Raw genomic sequence first — 20,443 nt, forward strand, 5'->3', positions numbered from 1 at the left:
TGGTGTATACAAACATCACACCAAACTTTTTATGTTTTAGAAGCACAATTGTCCACACTGCGTGACTTAACTTTAGGTGATTTTGGCTGATTCAGTATCTAACAAAAATCTTAAGGAAACTTACTCCATATATATATGTTCTCCACCTGATGACTTGCATAATAATTCTTAATGCAACCTCAAAGATGCACAAAACATATTTGGAATCCCTCTCGTTTTTGCTAAAATTAGGTGTATCTTGTCAGAAAGACATTGTGTTCTTTGACTCAACTTATTTTAGAGGTAGATCTTAGATTATTCCCAGCCAGATATACTCTTGTTTCTTCCATCTTAAAGGAATAAAAATAATCTCTTGGCCTTACTTGTTCAGCCATTTGCCACTCATTTCTTCACCCTCATTAGAAGCGAAATTCCTTTAAAGAGTTTTCTGTACTAGCTCTTTCCAATTCCTCTCTTCCCAGTTTCTCTTAAATCTAACCCAGTCATGCTGCTGCCCTCACTACTCCAACAAAACTTCTCTTTTGTTCAAAACCTCTTCTGAAGGTCACCAGTGACCTTCACAATGCTAAAGCCAGTGCTTCTTAGTCCTCATCTTTCACATATTAGCACATTTGACACAGTTCATCACTCTTTTCTCTTCGATAGAATTTATTTACTTTTTGTTATCTAGGGTAGTTCTTCTCAAAATGTACAGTGTGAACAAATCACCTAGAGAATCTTGTTAAAAACAATTCTAATTCAGTAGGTCTGGGGTAGGGTCTGAGATCCTAACTTCCCAGTGATGTTGTTGCTGCTGGTCCATGGACCGCACTTTGAGTAGCAAGGTTCTACAGCATTACACTGGCCACATCTTGCTTTCCTTCACTCCTCTTTCTTCAGACCTCTTTCTATTGAAGTTCCCTGAGTTTAGTCTTTGATCTTCTCTTTTCTATCCACACTAACTTCATTAGTGGTCTCACCAAAGCCTATGACTTTAAGCACCTTCTATATATTAACAACTCTGAAACTTAGAGCTTAATCCCAGACCTCTTTCTCAAATTCCAGACTCATAACATCAACTTCCTATTTGATATCTCCAGTGGAATGTCTAATAGACATCTCAAACTTAATCTAACTAAAACTTAACTACTGGTCTTTTTCTCCAAACCTTCTCTACCTGAAATTTTCTCCATCTCAGTTGATAGCAACTCCATCTTTCCAGTTGCTCAGGCCAAAAACTTTGGCGTTTGTAGAATCATGTTTGACTCTACAACTGTCCTTTCTGAACTGTCATCATCTCTCACCTGGATTCTTGCAACAGTTTTAACAAACCTTCTTCCTTTTGCTCGTAACTTTCATAATCTCTTCTCAACAGTACCCAGAGTAATCACTGAAGATATATTAGAATATGTCAACCTTCTATTCAAAACATTCCAATGGTCCCTCATGTCACTCACTGAAAAAACCAAACTCTTAGAACAGGCTGTGAGGCCCTTTATGATCTGATTCAAGGTAACCTCTCTAACCTTTTCTCCTTCTGTTCACTTTGGCCCAATGGGCAGGTATGTTCCCATCCTAGGGACTTGTCTTTAATAGATCCTTCTGCCAGATATATCATCCCAAATATAACTATTTGACTATTTCCTCTCCTTCAAATCTTTATTCAGAGCTCATCTCCTCAGTGAAGCCTACCCTAAGCTGCTTTTTTAACACTGCCATCTGCCCAGGAGTCCTGATTGCCATTATGCTACTCTACATTTCATTGTATTCTATAGCATCTATCATTTTCTAAATACTATATAGCTTCCTTTTTTACTGTTATGTTTGTTTCTGTCTATCTCCCCCTGCTAAACTTTCAGCTCCATGAGAAGACTCTTTATGAGTTTGGTTCACAAATGTATTTTAAGCACGTGGAACAGTGCCTGGCCACAGAGTAAGTCCACAATTAAATATTTGTTGAATGACTTAAAAGATTTTCCAACTGCACCCTTTGGGTGAGTGTGCATGTGGATATAGAGGCAATGTATTGATCAACCCATTATACAATTAGGCATAGTATAAGTACTAAGAGTGAATGAGTATTATTTTTTAAGTGGAAGAAGGGTGTCTAAATAGGTGACTGTATTATTAGAGAAGAAAGAGTGAGCATTTTACCAGCATCATACTGACTACAGAAAATATATTCTATATTTATTCCAAAGGCAATGAAACAAACTTCTAAATCTGGCTTAAATATTAAAAAACAAACACATTTTCAAAGTCTCAAATTAAAGGTATGATTACAAAGTAAGCAGACCAATTTCATATGCAATGCGTACGATTTCATGGCATCGTTACTCTAGAAATACACTTTACAGTAAGTAAATAGCCATCATTCTAAGACATTACAGTGAATTACCAAAATTCCTTAGTATGATTTTTCATTGTACTTCTGAAGAGAATATAAATTAAACAGTCTATCACCACAATCTCAGTCAAACAGCATGCTCTGAATTCCCTTTTTTTTTTTTGGCTGTGCCACGCGGCATGTGGGATCTTAGTTCCCTGGCCAGGGATCAAACCCGTGCCCTCTGCAGTGGAAGCACGAAGTCTTAACCACTGGACCACCAGGGAAGTCCTAAAAAGTATGCTCTGAACTCTTAATATGCTTGTTCTGTTGACAGCCACAAACATCTCACCCACTTATTACTGCTATACTGAAGAGATTTTTCTCCAGTTAGCATTCTTCTTCTGGGCCTTCAAACTACCTACACATTTGAGGATTTGTTGAGTACTATTTTTCTTTCTCTTATGCGCTCTATCTGCTCTAAACGATTAAACTTAAAAGAGGACATTTGGTTAGTTTGAAAAATATTCCATTATATTCTCTATATTAAATGTTTGGTCTTACCTTCTTCGAAGAATATGACAACAACTGTTTGTAAGATTCATTTGAGGCATATGTAAATCGAAAGGTACCCTGGGCATTTGAAAGACGTGGAAAGTGTTTTTTGCCAGAAGGTTTTGAATCTGTACTTTCAAGCTGTCCAATTGCTTCACGAGGTGTGTATTTTAGAGATAAATCTGCATTAAAACTTGATTTCTTCTCTTGGATGATACTTGTGAATACTCGCATCTGTTCATCATAATATTCAGTTCTGAAATTTTTGTCGGCTTTGGTCTAAAAGAGAATAGCAAAGTGTTTTTGAAAACATACAAAAAAACCCCAAAATAAACAGGAGAAGACAAAAATCAGGCAACTTATTTGAAAGGGAGTAGAACAAAGAAGTTGAGCCACGGCAAGAAAGTGAGACTGAGAGGGTTCAAATACAGATCTGATGACTTTGAGAATATTACACGATAACCTCTCTGTGCCCAGTCTGATTTCTAGTGTGTAAAATCGGGATACTCACCATGCCTGGACCAAAGGTTGTTATAAGGAGTCAATGAAAAAAAGCATATGAAGGACTTAGAACATAGCAAGCTTTCAAGAGTTAATATATTAATAATTAAAAAGCAAGTTGCATAACAGATCAGATGCACCATATACTCCCATCTGTGTAGAAAAAGAAGGAAAGAAATGATAAAGCTAAGCCTTCCTGAAGCCTTGTGGACCAGGCACTGTTTTGAGCATTTTGTACATGTTAATTAATATAAGTAGAAAGGCCAGGACTTGAGCCCTGAACTGCCTCTTAACGTTTACACTCTACTGCCTATTTTAAAAAAAAAGAAAAAAAAAAAAGCCTTTATGTGCATAGAAAATTACCGGAAAAATAGACAAATCATGGAGTGATAGCCCTGGGTAAGGGGAACTGTGAGTAAATGGATACCTGGAGTGACAGCAGGCTTGCTTTTTCTTGCATCATCTTTTATGTGGTTTGGACTTTATTTATTTATTTACCACATTCATTTTTGCATAGAAAAACTAAGTAATCTAGTTAAAAATTAAAACTTTCAATTAAAACAAATGAACTTATTTACAAAACAGAAACAGACTCACAGACATAGAAAACAAACTTATAGTTACCAAAGAGGAAAGGAGGGGGGAGGGATAAATGAGGAACTTGGGATTAACAGATACACACTACTATACGTAAAATAGATAATCAACGAGGTATTACTGTATAGCACAGGGAACTATATTTAATATCTTGTAACAGCCTATAATGGAAAAGAATTGAAAAAGAATAAAACTGAATCACCTTCCTGTATGCCAGAAACTAACACAACATTGTAAATCAGCTATACTTCAATAAAACAAAGAAAGAAACAAATAAAAACTTTTTTTGCCAACTTGGTTATTGTCAGGCATCAACGGGAGGGCTGTAAATCTCAACAAACTCTCTTTCCAGAGGTCCTCTGTAACAGGCTGCAACTCTTGTCCGGAAAGAGACACTCATCTCTTCAGTCAGTGGCACAGACTGAACTCAGTAGCATGCACTGGGTGACTGTTCTGCACGAGGAATGCTGTGGTCTGAATGTTTATGTCTCCCCTTAAATCCATATGTTAAAATCCTAACGCCCAGTGGGATGGTATTAGGAGATGGGACCTTTGGGAGGAGCCTTCTTGAAGAGATTCGTGCTTTTATAAAAGTGACCCCACAGAGCTCCCTAGTCCCTGCCAACCATGTGAGGATACAACGAGAAGTCTGTAACCCAGAAGAGGGCCCTCACCCGACCCTGCTAGTGCTCTGATCTGAGACGCCCAGCCTCCAGAACTGTGAGCAATAAATTTCAGTTGTCTCTAAGCTACCTGGTCTCTGGTATTTCGTTATAGCGACCCAAACAGACTAAGACAAGAAACCTAAAGTCACCATCTAATGGGAAAGACTAAAACGTATATAATTTTCGTTAAAGAAAGGCACGCTGGGAAAAATGCTCAATGCAAAGGGAAGAGTAGCCTAACCATGTCACTTCCCTGTTTAAAATCTTTCCACCTTCCCACTGCCTTTAAGATAAAGTCTAAACTAGACTTATTCCAAGTTAATCTCTCCCTGACTGTACTCCAGCCCTCTGGCCTCCTTTCTATTTCCATAGCCTATGCTTCGTCCCACCACAGGGCTCTCTTATGCTGCGTTTACTTTCTGGAATGTTCCTTAATCCTCCAGCCTCCCCCATCCTCTCATAACACAGACATTATACACACTCACACACACATACTATATACCCCTGGCCTGGTGAATCCCTACTTCTATTTCAAGTCTCAGCTTAATCATCACTTCTTTAGGGAGACCTTTACTGATCCCACAGACTAACAAATCTGTTTCCTATAAGCTCTCATGGCTCTTCTTTTAAAATAAAACAAAATGAAAAATGCTTCCCTTTTATAATGGCTTTTTTTTTTTTTTTTGCAGTACGCGGGCCTCTCACCGCTGTGGCCTCTCCCATTGCGGAGCACAGGCTCTGGACGCGCAGGCTCAGCCTCCATGGCTCACGGGCCCAGCCGCTCCGCGGCATGCGGGATCTTCCCGGACCGGGGCACGAACCCGTGTCCCCTGCATCAGCAGGCGGACTCTCAACCACTGCGCCACCAGGGAAGCCCTATAACGGCTTATTTAATAGACCTTCAGATGGTAAACTCCAAGAAGTCACGGACCACATCCATCTTACCCACATGCCTCCATAGCCTCACCACTTAGTAAAGTGCCTGACAAAAAGTAGATTATAATAAAGACGTATTAAATTTAATATGCAGATCCAATACAGCTAACAATAGTAACTCATATGTATTGAGTGCTTACTCTGTGGCAGCAGCTGTTCAAAGTGATTTATGTAGAATAAATATTTATCTTCCTACCTTTAAGGTAATTTCTATAATTATCCCCATTTTACAGATAAGAAAACATAGGTTAAAAAATTTGTCCAAGATCATACAATCATACAGCTAGGAAGTGGCCCAGCCAGCAATGAAACCCAGGAAGTTTGATTCCAGGGTAGAGCTGTTCATTCTTATGCTATACTGCCAAAGAGGGCTTGACAAGTTCTAAGTGGTAAAATGAAGAAAGGATTCATGGAAAATGTTGCCCTGAACATGGCCTTGGAAAAAAAAAAAAAAAAAAAAATATATATATATATATATATATATAAAGGTGATTCAGTATGCTGTACACCAGAAACTAACACAACATTGTAAATCAACTATACTTCAATTAAAAAAAAAAGAAAGAAAAATGAATAAGATTTCTATTGCCTTGAAATCTAAGACTAGTAGAAGCAAATGAAGACAATCCCACTCAGTCTTCCATGATGACAAGTGCCAAGGCTGAGCAAAATGGCACCAGGAAACCACGTCTCCCTCACTCTTCTAGAAGGCTAAGGTGTTCTTAGCTCACTGGCTTCTAATTTGTTGCAGGATAGGAGTGGCGTAATTTGTAGGCTCTTGCACTTATACCTGAACTGGTTAGAAAGGAACTGGCACTGGGCAGGGATCAACTTAGCAGTGTGAAGGATTGCTTGCAGGTATAAGGGAATGTTGGTCAGGGTGTCAATTAGAACGTTGTTGAATGGTCCTCTTTCACTAATGCTAGGATGGTAGTAGTGAGTAGAGTCTGAAACAGTGAGGGTGGGGTCACCCCAGAAAACCTAAAGACAAGAGCTGGATTGAAAAGCCAAAAATCCATCCATCAAAAAGAAGTCTGAGCTGAATGATAGGCATTCAGAGGTGGACAAATATGTAGAATCGTTTTGAAGAGAAGAGCAAAAGTCTTTGAAGAGAGGTCAAGAAGCAAGATTATAGAAAGTAGGAAGACACACGGATGGAAACAAGTTTCTTTACGAGAACCAAATAAACAGATGTTGGAGAAGCAGAAATCAGAGAGAGGGGCAAGGGTGCTTACATCTTCCAGGAGGCCAGGCATATTATAGGAGTTAGTGAAATCTATCCTGTTTAAAGGTTTATCAGCTAATGCTTCTTGAAAAGAAATAAACATTACTCTGGCACTGGGAGTGGAGGAGATAGAACACCTCAACACACATTCCAAAGTTCAAATTGAGGAGGCTTGGAGAGCAAGCGGGAATAAAAGGTAAGGAGAAAACTGTTAAAGACGCCACTAAGATTTTGTATGTACAAATAAAGGATAAAACCAAATACTATTTACTATTATTATTAAAGCCATCTCTCACTGATTGAGAGAAGGAACCAGGAAAGAGCAGATTGCTTGCAACCTTATGAGTCATCCTCAGCTAAAGTACCTAGCCAAGCCACACCCACATTCCTAAACTTTTAGCCGTTAAATTTGGGGGTATTTTGAAATTTAGCAACAGATAATGAATACAATTATCTTCAAGAGATCATCTTCTCTGCCTAGATCTTCAATATTGGTGTGTTTTAGGACTCCATTCTCTATGTTCTTTTCTCTCATTGTACACCTCCTGGATGATCTCAAGCACTGTCAAGACTTCAGTGATCCTCTCTATGCTGATGGCACTTAAATCTCTGCCTCCAATTCAGGCTCCATCCTCACATTCATATAATCTACTCTTAGCAAGATAACTCCATCCAGATGTCAATCATTATCTTTTTCTTGGATTTAACTCTTCTTTTGGTAGATCCCCTACTCCCCCTTCCAACATACACGCACACACACACACACACACACACACACACCACACACACACATACCACACACCACACACCACACACACACACGCACTTCTCAGGTCTTCTTTGATGGCCTATCATCCACTGGGGGTCTCCATACTTTTCATCTATTGTGGGTTTATTTTGTGTTAGACACTCTTCTAAGCACTTTGCACTTATTAACACATTTAACCTTTCCAAATTCCTACGAAGTATATCCTGTTATTATACCACTTTATGATAAGAAACTGAGGTTCAGGAAAGATAAATAAGTTGCCTGGAAGTCATATGGATGGTAAGTGAAGGAACTTATCAGAATTCAAATCCAGGGAATTTTATTCAGAACTGGGCACTTGACCATATGCTCCACTATCTCCAATTCTGTACTGAACTCTTAGTTCTCAAAACTGAGCTGGATCTCATCTCTTCCTCTCAGCCTCTACTATTATAGACACAGTTCAGTTTTTCATCATCTCCTTCTTGGACCATAAAATAGCTTCCTTCTGTTATTATCTCTGGTACTGTCTCCTTAAAATTCATCTCCACAAAACACAAAGATTTAAAATGAAACTATGACCACATTGCTCTCCTCAGTGGCTCCATTACCATGCTCAGGATTATGCCCAAGTTACTTAGTATGGTGTACGAGCACCTTCATAATTGACCCCTGCCTATGACTCCAAATTTGACCTCATATAAGTTCATTGTAGGCTGTAGTTCCTTTCAAGATAGCAGTTTCTATAGGCACAGTATTATTTATTCCTTGTAATATGTAATAAATATGTAATAATGTAAATGTAAATTTACATGTAAATGTACATGTATGTAAATGTAAATTATGTAATAAATAAATCACTGTGTATATAATAAATTTTATCTGTACAGCCCCAGGTTTTCTAAATGGGCTCAAGCTAACAGTAGAAAGAGTAGTTGAAATGTTTAGTAAGCCTCTGTTTTCAGTTGCTGTCAACTTTAATGACGATTCCAATTATATGTTTTCTTGAATATGGGTTCTTCCCTTCCTTAAAAAAAAAAAAGCATTTGCTTTTTGAAAGAAGAGTGTCAATATACTGAATGCATTTATTTATTAATTCAACAATCATTTGTTTAGCCTGCTTTACAATGTTAGTTTCTCAGGACTATATGGTAAATAAAATGACTAGAAATTCAACTAAGGGTATATATGATACAGCAAAACAAAGACCAGAACAGAAAGGAAAGCAAAGGCTATTGCATTAATTTGCAGAAAAGGCATGTAATGGAGGATTCAGAGAAGACAGCTGAGAGTAACGTGGCAATCAAAAACCAGATCAGGAATGACCTTTGTCCCCGTGCCAAGGGGATTGATTATTATCCTGCAGGCTGCAGGGAGACGTCACCAAATTTAAGCAACAGATTTCAGAGGCAGCGTAGTTCTGGTGAACACAAGGTTAAGGATGTGGCTGGAGATGTGAGTGACTCGAGTGGGACAGATATAGGAAGTTAAGAGATAGCAAGAAATTATTGGCAATTCACATGATATAGAAGTTATTCAGGGGGCTTCCCTGGTGGCGCAGTGGTTGAGAGTCCGCCTGCCAATGCAGGGGACACGGGTTCGAGGCCTGGTCTGGGAAGATCCCACGTGCCGCGGAGCAACTAGGCCCATGAGCCACAACTACTGAGCCTGTGCGTCTGGAGCCTGTGCTCTGCAACGAGAGGCCGCGATAATGAGAGGCCTGCGCACCGCGATGAAGAGGGGCCCCCACTTGCCACAACTAGAGAAAGCCCTCGCACAGAAATGAAGACCCAACACAGCCAAAAATAAATAAATAAATAAACAAGCCAAGCATTTGAAGCCCTTTTAAAAAAAAAAAGTTCTTCAGGATTTTGTTAGGATTTGGGGTGGAAAGGATGATTATAATCCAGGTGCATTTTACAAACCTTTGTTGACTTACAAAATCTTACATTGTCACGGAGATCCAGATTTAAAGAGAATTATAATGAAAACCTGAAACCTGATTTACAAGTTGTTACTTTCAACAACAAAAGCAGAGAAGACTAAAGAAAAACAAGTGAAAAGGAACTAATTCCTAGATGTAATCATCACTTTTTTCCCCCATAATTGCAAGCTTCAGTTGTTCTTGATCATTACTTACAAAGTACTTACAAAGCAGCCAGTAAACTTTCACCTAGAATGTAACCACTAATTATGTATTTAACCATAGCTAAGTCTTTTACCATAGCTAAGTGTTCTTATATTCTAAAAAAGAATAGAAAATATATTTTTTTTATTGGCATACAGTTGCTTTACAATGTTGTGCTGGTTTCTGCTGTGCAGCAAAGTGAATCAGCTATATGTATAAATATATCCCCCCTTTTTTGGATTTCCTTCCCATTTAGGTCACCACAGAGCATTAAGGAGAGTTCCCTGTGAAGAACAGCAAATATTTATTGAGTGTTTGCTAGTGCCAATAACTTTCTGAATGTTTCACATACATAGACTCATTTATCTTTACAAGGTAGGCACTATTATTTCTGTTTTACAGATGAGGAAACTGAGGCATGATGAGGATAAATAATTTGCCCAGATCTCACTCCTGTTTGGGGCAGAGTTGGGATTCTAACCTATGCAGTGTGTTCTAGAGCCAGAGCCGCATTTGAAACAAGAGGCACTGAGGGAGTGTGAATGTATCAGAGTAAGGTGTCATTATCAAGGGATATTCCCCATGGAATGATAGGTCCGTAGAATTCTTTCAAAAACTGAAAGACAGTAAGTTATTGCCAATAAGTAACTAAAACAAGATTTAAAAAATTAATTCATCCAGTAAAATGTTGAGCACCTACCCTATACATATATTGAGTATTGGTAATAGCTAGAAGGAAGAAAAATATGCATTCTTTGCCTTCAGGCACTATAATAATAACATACACGAAAAAGTAGGTCAAGTATGTCATTGAATATTAGAAAGTTCAGAAAGTAGCCCTCTCTAAGGAGTCAAAATCGAGATGCCCACTCGAGAAGCTCACGCACGTTCTTTTATGTTCAGCTCTTCATTTTCCAAGACCATAACAGATTAGAATAAGGGGAGCATCAGTATTACTAGCACCAAGGGTGTGATCTGGGGACTTTAACAAGCCCCCAGCCAACTCCATCAGCGCTCTTTCTCAGGTGGCACCAAATTAATACTCAGGTCCATAATCCCTGTCGGTTTTTTTCTAAGCGTGATGCCAAAGCTCATTTGAAGGCCTTCGTCTGATCTGAACTGATAAAAAGTTATCGTCTTCATTTCTTCCACTTTGTGTGAACATGGGTTAATTTTGCCACAGACATTAATGTGTTTGATCGTAAGATACTGCTCCCAACTCCGCCTGGGGTGTAAGTGATATACAGGGTAAGCACCACATCACCTTTGTAAGATCCAAACCCTCTGAATGTGGAAGTACATCTGTTTCCAGGGTTGTAGATAAGGGAAAACAGCATGCTTACTCTCCCAATGCAACTTCAAGACCAGTCCCAGGCAAGCCCCCAGCCCTCACTTCTTGGTTCACACCCGTTACTAACCCTACAGAGAAGCTAGGAGGCTGGTGACAGTGACAAAGACAGGAAGGCTGCACAGCACAGACCTGAGAACTAAAAAAATAAAACAACACAACAATAACCCTTCTTGCATCAGAAGTGACAGAGGTTCTCTTATCTTTGGCATACTCTTTTGAAGAAAGTAGAACATGTATAATTCTTCTTAGAAAGATGATAATCTTCCCCTCGAGACATATACTTAAAGAAGGTTAACCTAGCATGATGGGAAAGATCAATACTCCAAACTATTCCCTGCGATTTGTGAGAAACTGATTTTATTCTGGACTTACAGGCACCAAAAATATGACAATGTGGTCATATGTGAAAAAAGATGCCAGTCAAATAAGTAGGGACATTAAGTCGTTAGCATTCATGGGAGAGCATGATCACTTCAGGCTGCAATGGGTAGGACTTGACTTACAACATTGTTAGAGATAAAAGGAATATTAGCTACAATTATTGAAAAGTATATATGTTTTTCAAACTGGTGGGAGTGTCAATGATAATGAAGGACATTGGAATGACTGAATAAAGGAGCCCCCCAAATATCTCTAAAGGTGATGAATATTAATCCTTTGGATGAGGAGGTAGAGTTTGTGGATGGCTCTAGAGAATTTAGGTGACTTGTAGAAAGGTGGTAGGTTTGAGGTAGCATTTTGTAGAGTAAAAATCACTTTAAGAAACAGCTTCACCAGAACTGGAGGGGTTTGAGGTGAGTGACTACAGCCACTCACACTAGTCAAGCAGGTTTTACAGGGGGGACTAGTGAAGGAAAACAAGTGTACAGATGGTTTTTCATTGGTAGGTTAGTGAAAACCGAGCCTCAACAGCATAGAAGCAGTGTACACTGTCCTTAAATCAGCACTCATTTAATTTTTAGTTTCATCAGAACCTTAGATGATTCTTTTTACAGAATTTAAGTATTTCCCAAAACTCTATCACTGCGTGCATGTTACTGAAGATTGATTGTAGACTATATATATGTATATATATATATTTTTTTTTGCTGTACACGGGCCTCTCACTGTGGCGGCCTCTCCCGTTGTGGAGCACAGGCTCCAGACGCGCAGGCTCAGCGGCCATGGCTCACGGGCCCAGCCGTTCCGCAGCATGTGGGATCTTCCCAGACCGGGGCATGAACCCGTGTCGCCTGCATTGGCAGGCGGACTCTCAACCACTGCTCCACCAGGGAAGCCCTATTGCATATTTTCTAAAGAGACCCAAGCTACATTTCCTCTTCTTTAAGTCAGTTCACATTAAATTTTCATTCTACTGAAGTTTTCATATTTTTCAGTAGGAAACTTATGGAAACAATTTTTCAGCTAAAGCTGAACAATGTGTTTTCTTCTGAGGATACTTACTTCATAGGCCAGGGAAGCCACGTTCCAGGGTCTGCGGTAGTACGTCAAGCTGTTGCCATCCCAAACTCGGTCACAGAGTCCGTTGTAGTACTCGTTGTTGAAAGGGGTGGTGAGGGGATCCATCCCTAAGACGTTGATCCTGAGTGAACAGAGTAACAGTAGGCGTGGAGACACCAGGAGCTAACGCGAGGCAGCCCTCAGTCACTGGGGGAAGAGAGCTTCAGCTCATGTCCCCATCACCCATGTGATGATGGGATATAATCAGGAATAGAAGCAAGAGCCTGGTCACCTCTGCTCTGTGTCCTGGGCGGGAAGTACATATTAAGAAGGTCTTATAAACTCTTCTAGGCAACTAGGGCACCGTTGAGCACCATGAAAGAAATGCAGTAAGTAGGAAGCAAGGGTCCATCTGGCTTCAAGAGTGGAACTCCACTGATGTAACCCTTAGCTAGCCTCCCTTGGTGAGCTAATACCACCGCTTTACATTATTTGAGAACAGAGCATCTCATGGGGGCAGAATAACTTATGCATATAATTTTTAATCTGTGAATCAACGTTGGGGCTCTTTCTCTCTCCATTCTCTTTAAACTTAAACCTTTCCCTCCAGCTGTCTCATTGATTGTCAAGAACCTTGTTCCCTCCAGGCTTATTTTCCTCCTATTATACTTGCAAGAGGAACACTAAAATGTCATCATCCAGCAAGGCATTCTCAAATGTTCTACTTTTTTCTCCCAGCACAATATTTTCATTTGGCAAGCTTTAATTCAGAAATAGGAATCTTGTTTAGCCCAAAAAGTATTTACTTTGATTCGTAGGCCAAAAACCAATGTATGCAAAAGAAGCAGTTCATTCTTTGTGAAGTACTAATTGGAGAAATAGTCATTGCTGTCTAGACTGTATCTGGAATAAATGGCCCCAGGGCAGGAGGGCCAAATGGAGGTTTGCTCCTCACATCTATAACTTAGCTTGGCACAAAAGCATAAAGTCTTCCATTGTTCTGGACCACATCCCTAACTCCAATGAGCTGGATTACAAAGCCGGTTGTTGGTTTCAAGAGCAATTTGTCAAAGAGTGTGGATGACTTACTGCAAACCCATTGCTAATGCAAGGAAAATAAGTGGATGAGTATCCTATTGCCAGTTGGTTAGTTAAAAAACATCTTTATATAAACAGCACATTCTTAATAAACTTTGAATCTACACAGAAAATGAACATTATAGCTCAACTTGAATGAAAGGCAAGTTAAGGAACTGATTCAGGAATACCTTTCTCAAGGCTGACTGTATAGTTAGAATTAACTCGTTCTCACTTTTTTGCTCTCCCAAAAATACTTTTCATGAAAAACGCTATGGCCCTAATTTCTAATAAAGGGCCAAAAATTAGACCTAGTCACTCGAATAAAAAAGAGAGGAAAAAAGAAACACTATATATCTAGTTTACTTTCTTAAATCTCTTATCCTGGATGGGAGATTAAAATTTTGGCTTTAATTTTTCACCCATCCCTGCATCTACAGACATGTGAGCAATAGTTTAAAAAATATTACTAAGGTTTCAATACAAAGACATAGAATACTGGAAACAAATGATCTGTGTTGGTTTCTTAAACAAGACCTCAAGTACATTTTCTTTATTTTGTAGTGAACTTGTCTTCCATATATCTCATTAACGGAGACGCTGCACCTCTTCGTGTTCAGTGAATAAGGACATTCATCCTTGCTTATAGTGGTGATGAATTCTTAAGAGTACTATATCTACGGATAGTGTAGTGTTTGTAATAAACAGTGGGTAATGTTAAGACAGTTAATACAGTCCTTGATCTCATTAAAATTATATTCAAGGTAAGGGGTTGGATATAATTACCAATTTCAAACAGTAGTCCAAGGACGAATATACATGTGCCAAATGAATAGTACAGGTAAGTGATGTACAATGTTCCCAAGAGGAAGAGGTCCCCATGGCAGGGTCATCAAAAGGGTTTTAGAAGGAGTAGGTTTTGATTTGGGTTTTGAAGGATGGGGCCTGAAGGGCAGAAGGAACGAGGGTGCAAAATTCTGCAGGTGGAAATGTATACGGCATGTTTTTGGGTAACGGTCTTCAGATTTTTCTGCATGTCTAATCTATTAAAAATGTTGATAAACTATGCCTCCTTAAACAGTTTTAGTCGGACATCTAAAATGTTCCCTCTTAAGTTTAAGTAGTTGCAAAGGATATAACTTCTCAGCAAGCTGTAAATATTTATGCTTTAAAATATAATTATTTTGCCTCTTAAAAATAAATCCAATGGAATATAAATTCTATAGTGATGATGGGTATCAAGTGACTACAATGTTTATATTTCTTTAACAGTTGGATGTTTTATGGTATTCCTTTGGATTCTTTCTTCTTTTAAAAATAGACCTTATTTCTTAGAGCAGTTTTAAGATTCATGGCAAGATGAGTGGACGATAGGGAGATATCCCATATGCCCTTATCCCCCTTTTATGCTTGAATCTATATTTGTATTCCATTTCTGCTCCAGAATTTTAACCTAATGTAATGTAGTTTTATGCTTGGAAGTTTTAATTGATCACTTTTTCACACTTTTCTGTGTGAAAAAGGTATTAATTGAAAATTTTAAAACATTAAATATCCTTTGACCATAAGGTCTAAGTATTTAAAAAATTCTTCTGGATTTGATTTACCATTATTAGTAGTATATTTCAGTATATTAAAATTTAAAAATAGTTAATAAATCTAAGTAAAATTTTATTGGATAGTTATCTCTCAATGAAATGAATGGGGCTTCCTTTTTATTAATTGATTAGCTACTGTACCCATGGGTGAATATTACTTATTGCTAGAAAAAGATAGGGCTGAGTACCAATTTTATTTCTACTTTCCATTTTTATAGAGGTAAATGCTGAGAAATTTAACTCACATAAATAAGTAGATAAGAATAGAAAGACTTTTGTCGCAGCAATGTCACTCAATTCTTTGATCTTCTGAGTTTTATGCCCCCCCAAAAAAAGAACACATACTAGTCTATCATTAAAAGTTATTTTTATAGTCCATTACCTGACAATTGATTAGGACATCACTCAATGCTGTTGGTAAAAAGAATCGGAGACCACTTGACTTACAAGGCTTGACTTACTTGAGGAAACTATTATCATAAAACTCACCTATCTCCCCCTTGGAAAGTCACTTTGTACCCCATGCTATACATACCCCAGCTTGAAGGTTTTTGTTTCACAGAACAGCACATTGCCCAGTAGGCTAGATCCATCTGGAAAGTTACGGTGAAGCTGATCCGCAGTCTAAAGTACAACTAAGGAAGAAATGTTTCAAAACTTCTGATTTGGTTCCACTACTACAGAGACAGCCAGTCTAGTCTAGAATGAGCCAGTATTTTTTTCTGCCAAGAAACATGAAAGCTTCTCATGGATGGAATGTCATCGCCTGGGAAATAAAAAGCATGTGTTCCTTGGCAGCACTTAGAGATGCCTGTTTTCACACCTGCACCTAGAACCGTAGGCAGTTCCAATTTACCAAGTGAACTGAAGAGCAGGCTCCCTCCACAGAAGTGGTGTTATGCTTAGATCACACACAAAAGTCATTCCTTGTGTATCGCACATCATTTACAGCTGGTTTGGATTTATATTTTTTTCAATGAATGCAAGATGGTTGGGGATTTCCCAGAACACCTGTGGAGAATCTCAGATTCCTACAAGACAAGAGGCTGAAATACGTGTGATACAGGTGAATTCTCCTGGCATGAGAACTTAAATGAGAGTCCTTCAAATGAAAACAAGTATAAATGTATTACTATGAGTACTTGTGACTTTCATGTGTAAAAGAATCTGACTGTATATTACTTCTGATAAAACTTGTTGAGGTTTTCCAGACTGGACAGTTTAGAAGCATGTTGCTGTGATTAGGATGTTTACTGCTATTAGTTCAATTTTGGTATAGTCCCATAGCCCCATATAAGCATAATGAAGATGTATAGTAAATAAATATGTAATATCAATGGTATTGAACAATATCATAACTATAACAAAACATGTTATTTTGAAACCTCTTCCTAAATCTCTTTTTTTTTTTTTACATCTTTATTGGAGTATAATTGCTTTACAATGGCGTGTTAGTTTCTGCTTTATAACAGAGTCAATCAGTTATACATATACATATGTTCCCACATCTCTTCCCTCTTGCATCTCCCTCCCTCCCACCCTCCCTATCCCACCCCTCCAGGCGGTCACAAAGCCTAAATCTTAGTTACTGATTTATGCTACTCTTCTATGCTCTTAATTCAAATGTTTGGGTAATAAATAGCTACTTAAGGAGTTTCATCTTCTAAGGTTAGTTTTGCTTTGAAGTCAGGGAATTGACCTGTGGTCTTTGTAGTGATGTAGGGGGAGTGACGTCAGTGCTGATGGGTATATGGGGAGAAAGAGAAGGTTAGGTGGCAGGGTAAAAAAAAACGTAGTTTCTATCAGTCAGGGAAACTTGGATTTTAGTTCTGCTAGCAACAAATGTGTCAAATAGCCTTATTTATTTCACTCAGTTCTGATCTATAAGGTGACTGTAATACCACCCCTAACCAGCTCCACAGGATTTTTATGAAAAGCCAACAGAGAGAATGTGCAAAAAGATCTTGAAAAATTCAAAGTATTATGCACATGAAAGCTGTCAGAGAACAATAGGTTATAAAGACTAAGTTAGCTATAGGGGACTGCTCATGGTAATGGGGGACTTAATCAAAACCGTTGGTGGGCTGATTCTATCAGAGCCTACCTCATTTTCCACCTCTCAGCCAACCTTTCCACGCAGCTGGGTCCCCACTTTCTCACTTAGTCCTGAAGGCTCAGCCCTGTGACGTCCGTCATCACCAGCCCTGACCGTGCTAAGGCAGGCATTTAGGGGGTCCTGGCCACTCTCGGGTGTGCCTCATTATGAAACTCCCTGGCAAAGGCGATAGAACAAATTTTCTCTTCCCCGAACGAAGGAAACCTATAGATTACAAATGGTTGTTTTTCAGCCAAGAGGGCTACGGTTTCTGTATCCTTTTCCTATAAAATCAGATGTAAATTTGCATAGAAGGAGACATACGTAACACTGGTAATGCCCTGCTTCAAGCCTGTTTGTTTAGATTAGAGAGAAAACCGTTTCTTGGATCCCAAATAAAGCAAGTAAAGTAGTAATGGGCTTTCACCATGGACTCACAGTCTCTCCCTGAGGAAAGCAGCAAGAAGAGTCAGGACTCATTGGAGCATGCTGTGGCTATAAGGTTTTGGACAACCCCCATTCCATTTCTGCCAACTATGAAGAGGCCCTGCTGAGTGTAGGGCTCAAGACCATCCCATGTGATTCGAGATTCCTACTTTTAGGCTCTGGGAAAAGGCACTGTGGGTTATATTTGGACTCTGCTAGGATAAGATTTTATGAAGGGATAAAGGATACGTGAAATGTTTTATCTGGGGTCTGACTCTTGGTATCCTGAAATTTTTTTCCTATGGTGATTAAACAAGTGGATGTTTCATCTGCCTTAGAGAGAGGAGACATCTCTTTTTTCAGCCAAACCTGATACACAGGTCCTGTCTTAGGAACTGCCCAGTTCCTCAGTGTAGGGTTCTTCTCAACCTCAGCATTCCTGACATGTTGCTGTCCTGTGCATTGTAGCATCATCCAGGGTCTCTACCCACTGGATGTCAGTAGTTTTCCCTCACCCCTCCACCCCGGAAAGCTCCCCACTTCCATATCCCACAGTCGTGGCCACTGACAACTTCCAGACATGACCAAATGTCCCCCAAGAGGAAAATCCTCTCTGGTTGAGAACCACTGCCCTAGTCCCTCTATCAGGCCTTGATCTTACCATCACCCCCATCTTCTTTCCTCTCCTTATTTCCATTCCCAGGACTCCAGTCCTGAGCCTGAATTTCTTTCCAGAGACCCAGTTTCAATCTTACCTGTTGCAATTGAAAGTATTTTAGAAGCATTTATTTTAATTAATTAATTCACCTATTTATCAACCCACCAGTATTAATTGAGTGTCTATTATGAACAAGGCACTGGGGTTATGAGGATGAAGAGACACATTGCATTACAGGCCATGAAACACAGCCATGTGCCATCGCTGTCAATATACCACTGGACGGGGGAACACCTGTGTCTCTGTTGGGGACAATTTGCCAACAAATCCACCCAAAGTACCTTTACTGAAAACAGATCAGAACAGCTAATGGAAACTTTGCTGTGGACATCCCTGGAATGTTCTCTAACTAAATGAAATAGAACAGTACAGAACCTCAGGCCTATGTTATTTTCCAACTCTGAGAGCACAGATCTCTGCAAATGGTCTCTATTCTGTGTAACTCTAAGTTCTAAACTGTCTAAGACGTCTCATCCGAGCTGACCCTGCTGCTGGAATGCCTATAGTTTGTGTGGGAAACAAGTGAAATTTCAGTTCTTTGATGAGAACCAGAGTCCCAACCCCAGCCCCATCTGGCATCAGAACTGTTTCCTCTGTCCTTTTCCTCTTGGGTAATCTCCAGAACGCTGGCATCTCCTGAGAGAGAATTTCTACCCAGGTATATATCCAAGAGAAATTCCAGCAGAAGACAGGCTTCCTGGCTATACAAATATTTGAATCGAATTGTCAGACCTACTACTGGCAGTTCAATTTCAAATGTTAACATGTCATTTCAATATTGCTATGGTCTTCCAGAGGTTGATAAACAAGGTTTCTCATCTCTTACTGGACTCGGAAGTAATCACCTATCATCCTGATGGTCTAGTCTATTCTACAGATGCCTACCGAGGCCAGGCAGTTTGTCCAAATGGTCTTGAGATACTGATTCAGCATTTACCTTCTTTCATGCTCAAATGTAATTCAAACAGAATACAGACTCAAGGCTACTCTTTGTACCAGCTCAAACCCTCTACCACGTGGGGTACAGACCCGTAGCCTGCTGTCCGTGCCAGCTCCGACTCTTCCACCACTTTGTCGCGGCAGGGAGGACGAGGGTCACTTTCACAGTCATCCTCATCTGAAAAGTCTCCGCAGTCATTGTCACCATTACACAGAAGTCGCCTCTTTATGCATGTGCCTGCAATCAAAATCAGGAAAGACAGAAAGACACCGTGTCTCTCAGGCCAAATTCTCTCTCTTTTTCTTAAGTTATCAAACATACTTTAATGATAGAGGGGAGGGACCACACCTGTATTTGAATTTTTTGTATAGACTATATAGATGGCCCTTTTCTCAGCCCCTTTTCATGCTTGGAAGCATGAGCGTCTGGAAGCACACTTCTCTTCTTTTCGCTCATGAGGGGACATCGAAACCCACACTAGGCAACGGGAGAATTACCTGTATGGCATCGAAAGTCATTTTCACAGTCATCCTCAGGGTCATTGCAGGTCTCCGTGGGCACGCACTGACGTCTATCTCCTACAGCGTCCACGCACTTTTGCCCATTAAATTGTCCAAAGTTCTCAATGCTCCTTGAGCGAAACTGCCCAGGAACAGCTGGAAATGTTAGCGTTTCTAAGGCCAAGAAGGGATTCCGATCTAAAACTGCATCCACACCACTGCAGCCCTCCAAACCCAGCTGAGTCAAAGGTTTTAAGATAGAAGCCTGATGTCACTTGAAGGAACAACTCACATGGTGGGGTTGGCGGGCTCTTCTATAGAATATGGTTCCTCCCAATACTCATTTAGTCACTGTGCGACACTCAGGTTTCCCAGCAAGGTTAGTCTCATCCATTTAGGTATTTCCCTTTCCTTCCGGGTTTGGAACTCAGCTGGGGCCCTCCCTGCCTCATAGTCATTTTCCTGGAGATGCTGGCAGTACAGTTTCCACTTGGGGACATCAGTGGGGAATGGCAACGAATGCTTACCATTTGTTTGAGGCAAGGGTCACAGTTGGACCAACTGCTCCAGGAGCTCATCTTGCAGTCTATGGGCAATGACGTGCCACTGCTTTCCACGGGCTCCCAGTCATAACTAAG

General features: G+C 39.7%; 1 protein-coding gene across 2 annotated transcripts in view; it reads right to left on the reverse strand.

Moving 5' to 3' along the window:
- C9 (complement C9) overlaps positions 1–20,443 on the reverse strand; it is a 49,458-nt gene that overhangs the window by 15,406 nt on the left and 13,609 nt on the right. For both annotated transcript variants that reach the window (XM_067730570.1, XM_067730569.1), the window contains exons 2-6: positions 20,333–20,438; positions 19,803–19,947; positions 19,395–19,542; positions 12,455–12,593; positions 2,870–3,139 (exon numbers count right to left, since the gene is read on the reverse strand). In XM_067730570.1, the coding sequence (XP_067586671.1) occupies positions 2,870–3,139; positions 12,455–12,593; positions 19,395–19,542; positions 19,803–19,947; positions 20,333–20,438 (808 nt within the window). The remainder of the gene's footprint in view (positions 1–2,869; positions 3,140–12,454; positions 12,594–19,394; positions 19,543–19,802; positions 19,948–20,332; positions 20,439–20,443) is intronic.

Source organism: Pseudorca crassidens, chromosome 3, assembly GCF_039906515.1.
Source record: "Pseudorca crassidens isolate mPseCra1 chromosome 3, mPseCra1.hap1, whole genome shotgun sequence".
In the NCBI taxonomy this organism is placed as follows: domain Eukaryota; kingdom Metazoa; phylum Chordata; class Mammalia; order Artiodactyla; family Delphinidae; genus Pseudorca; species Pseudorca crassidens.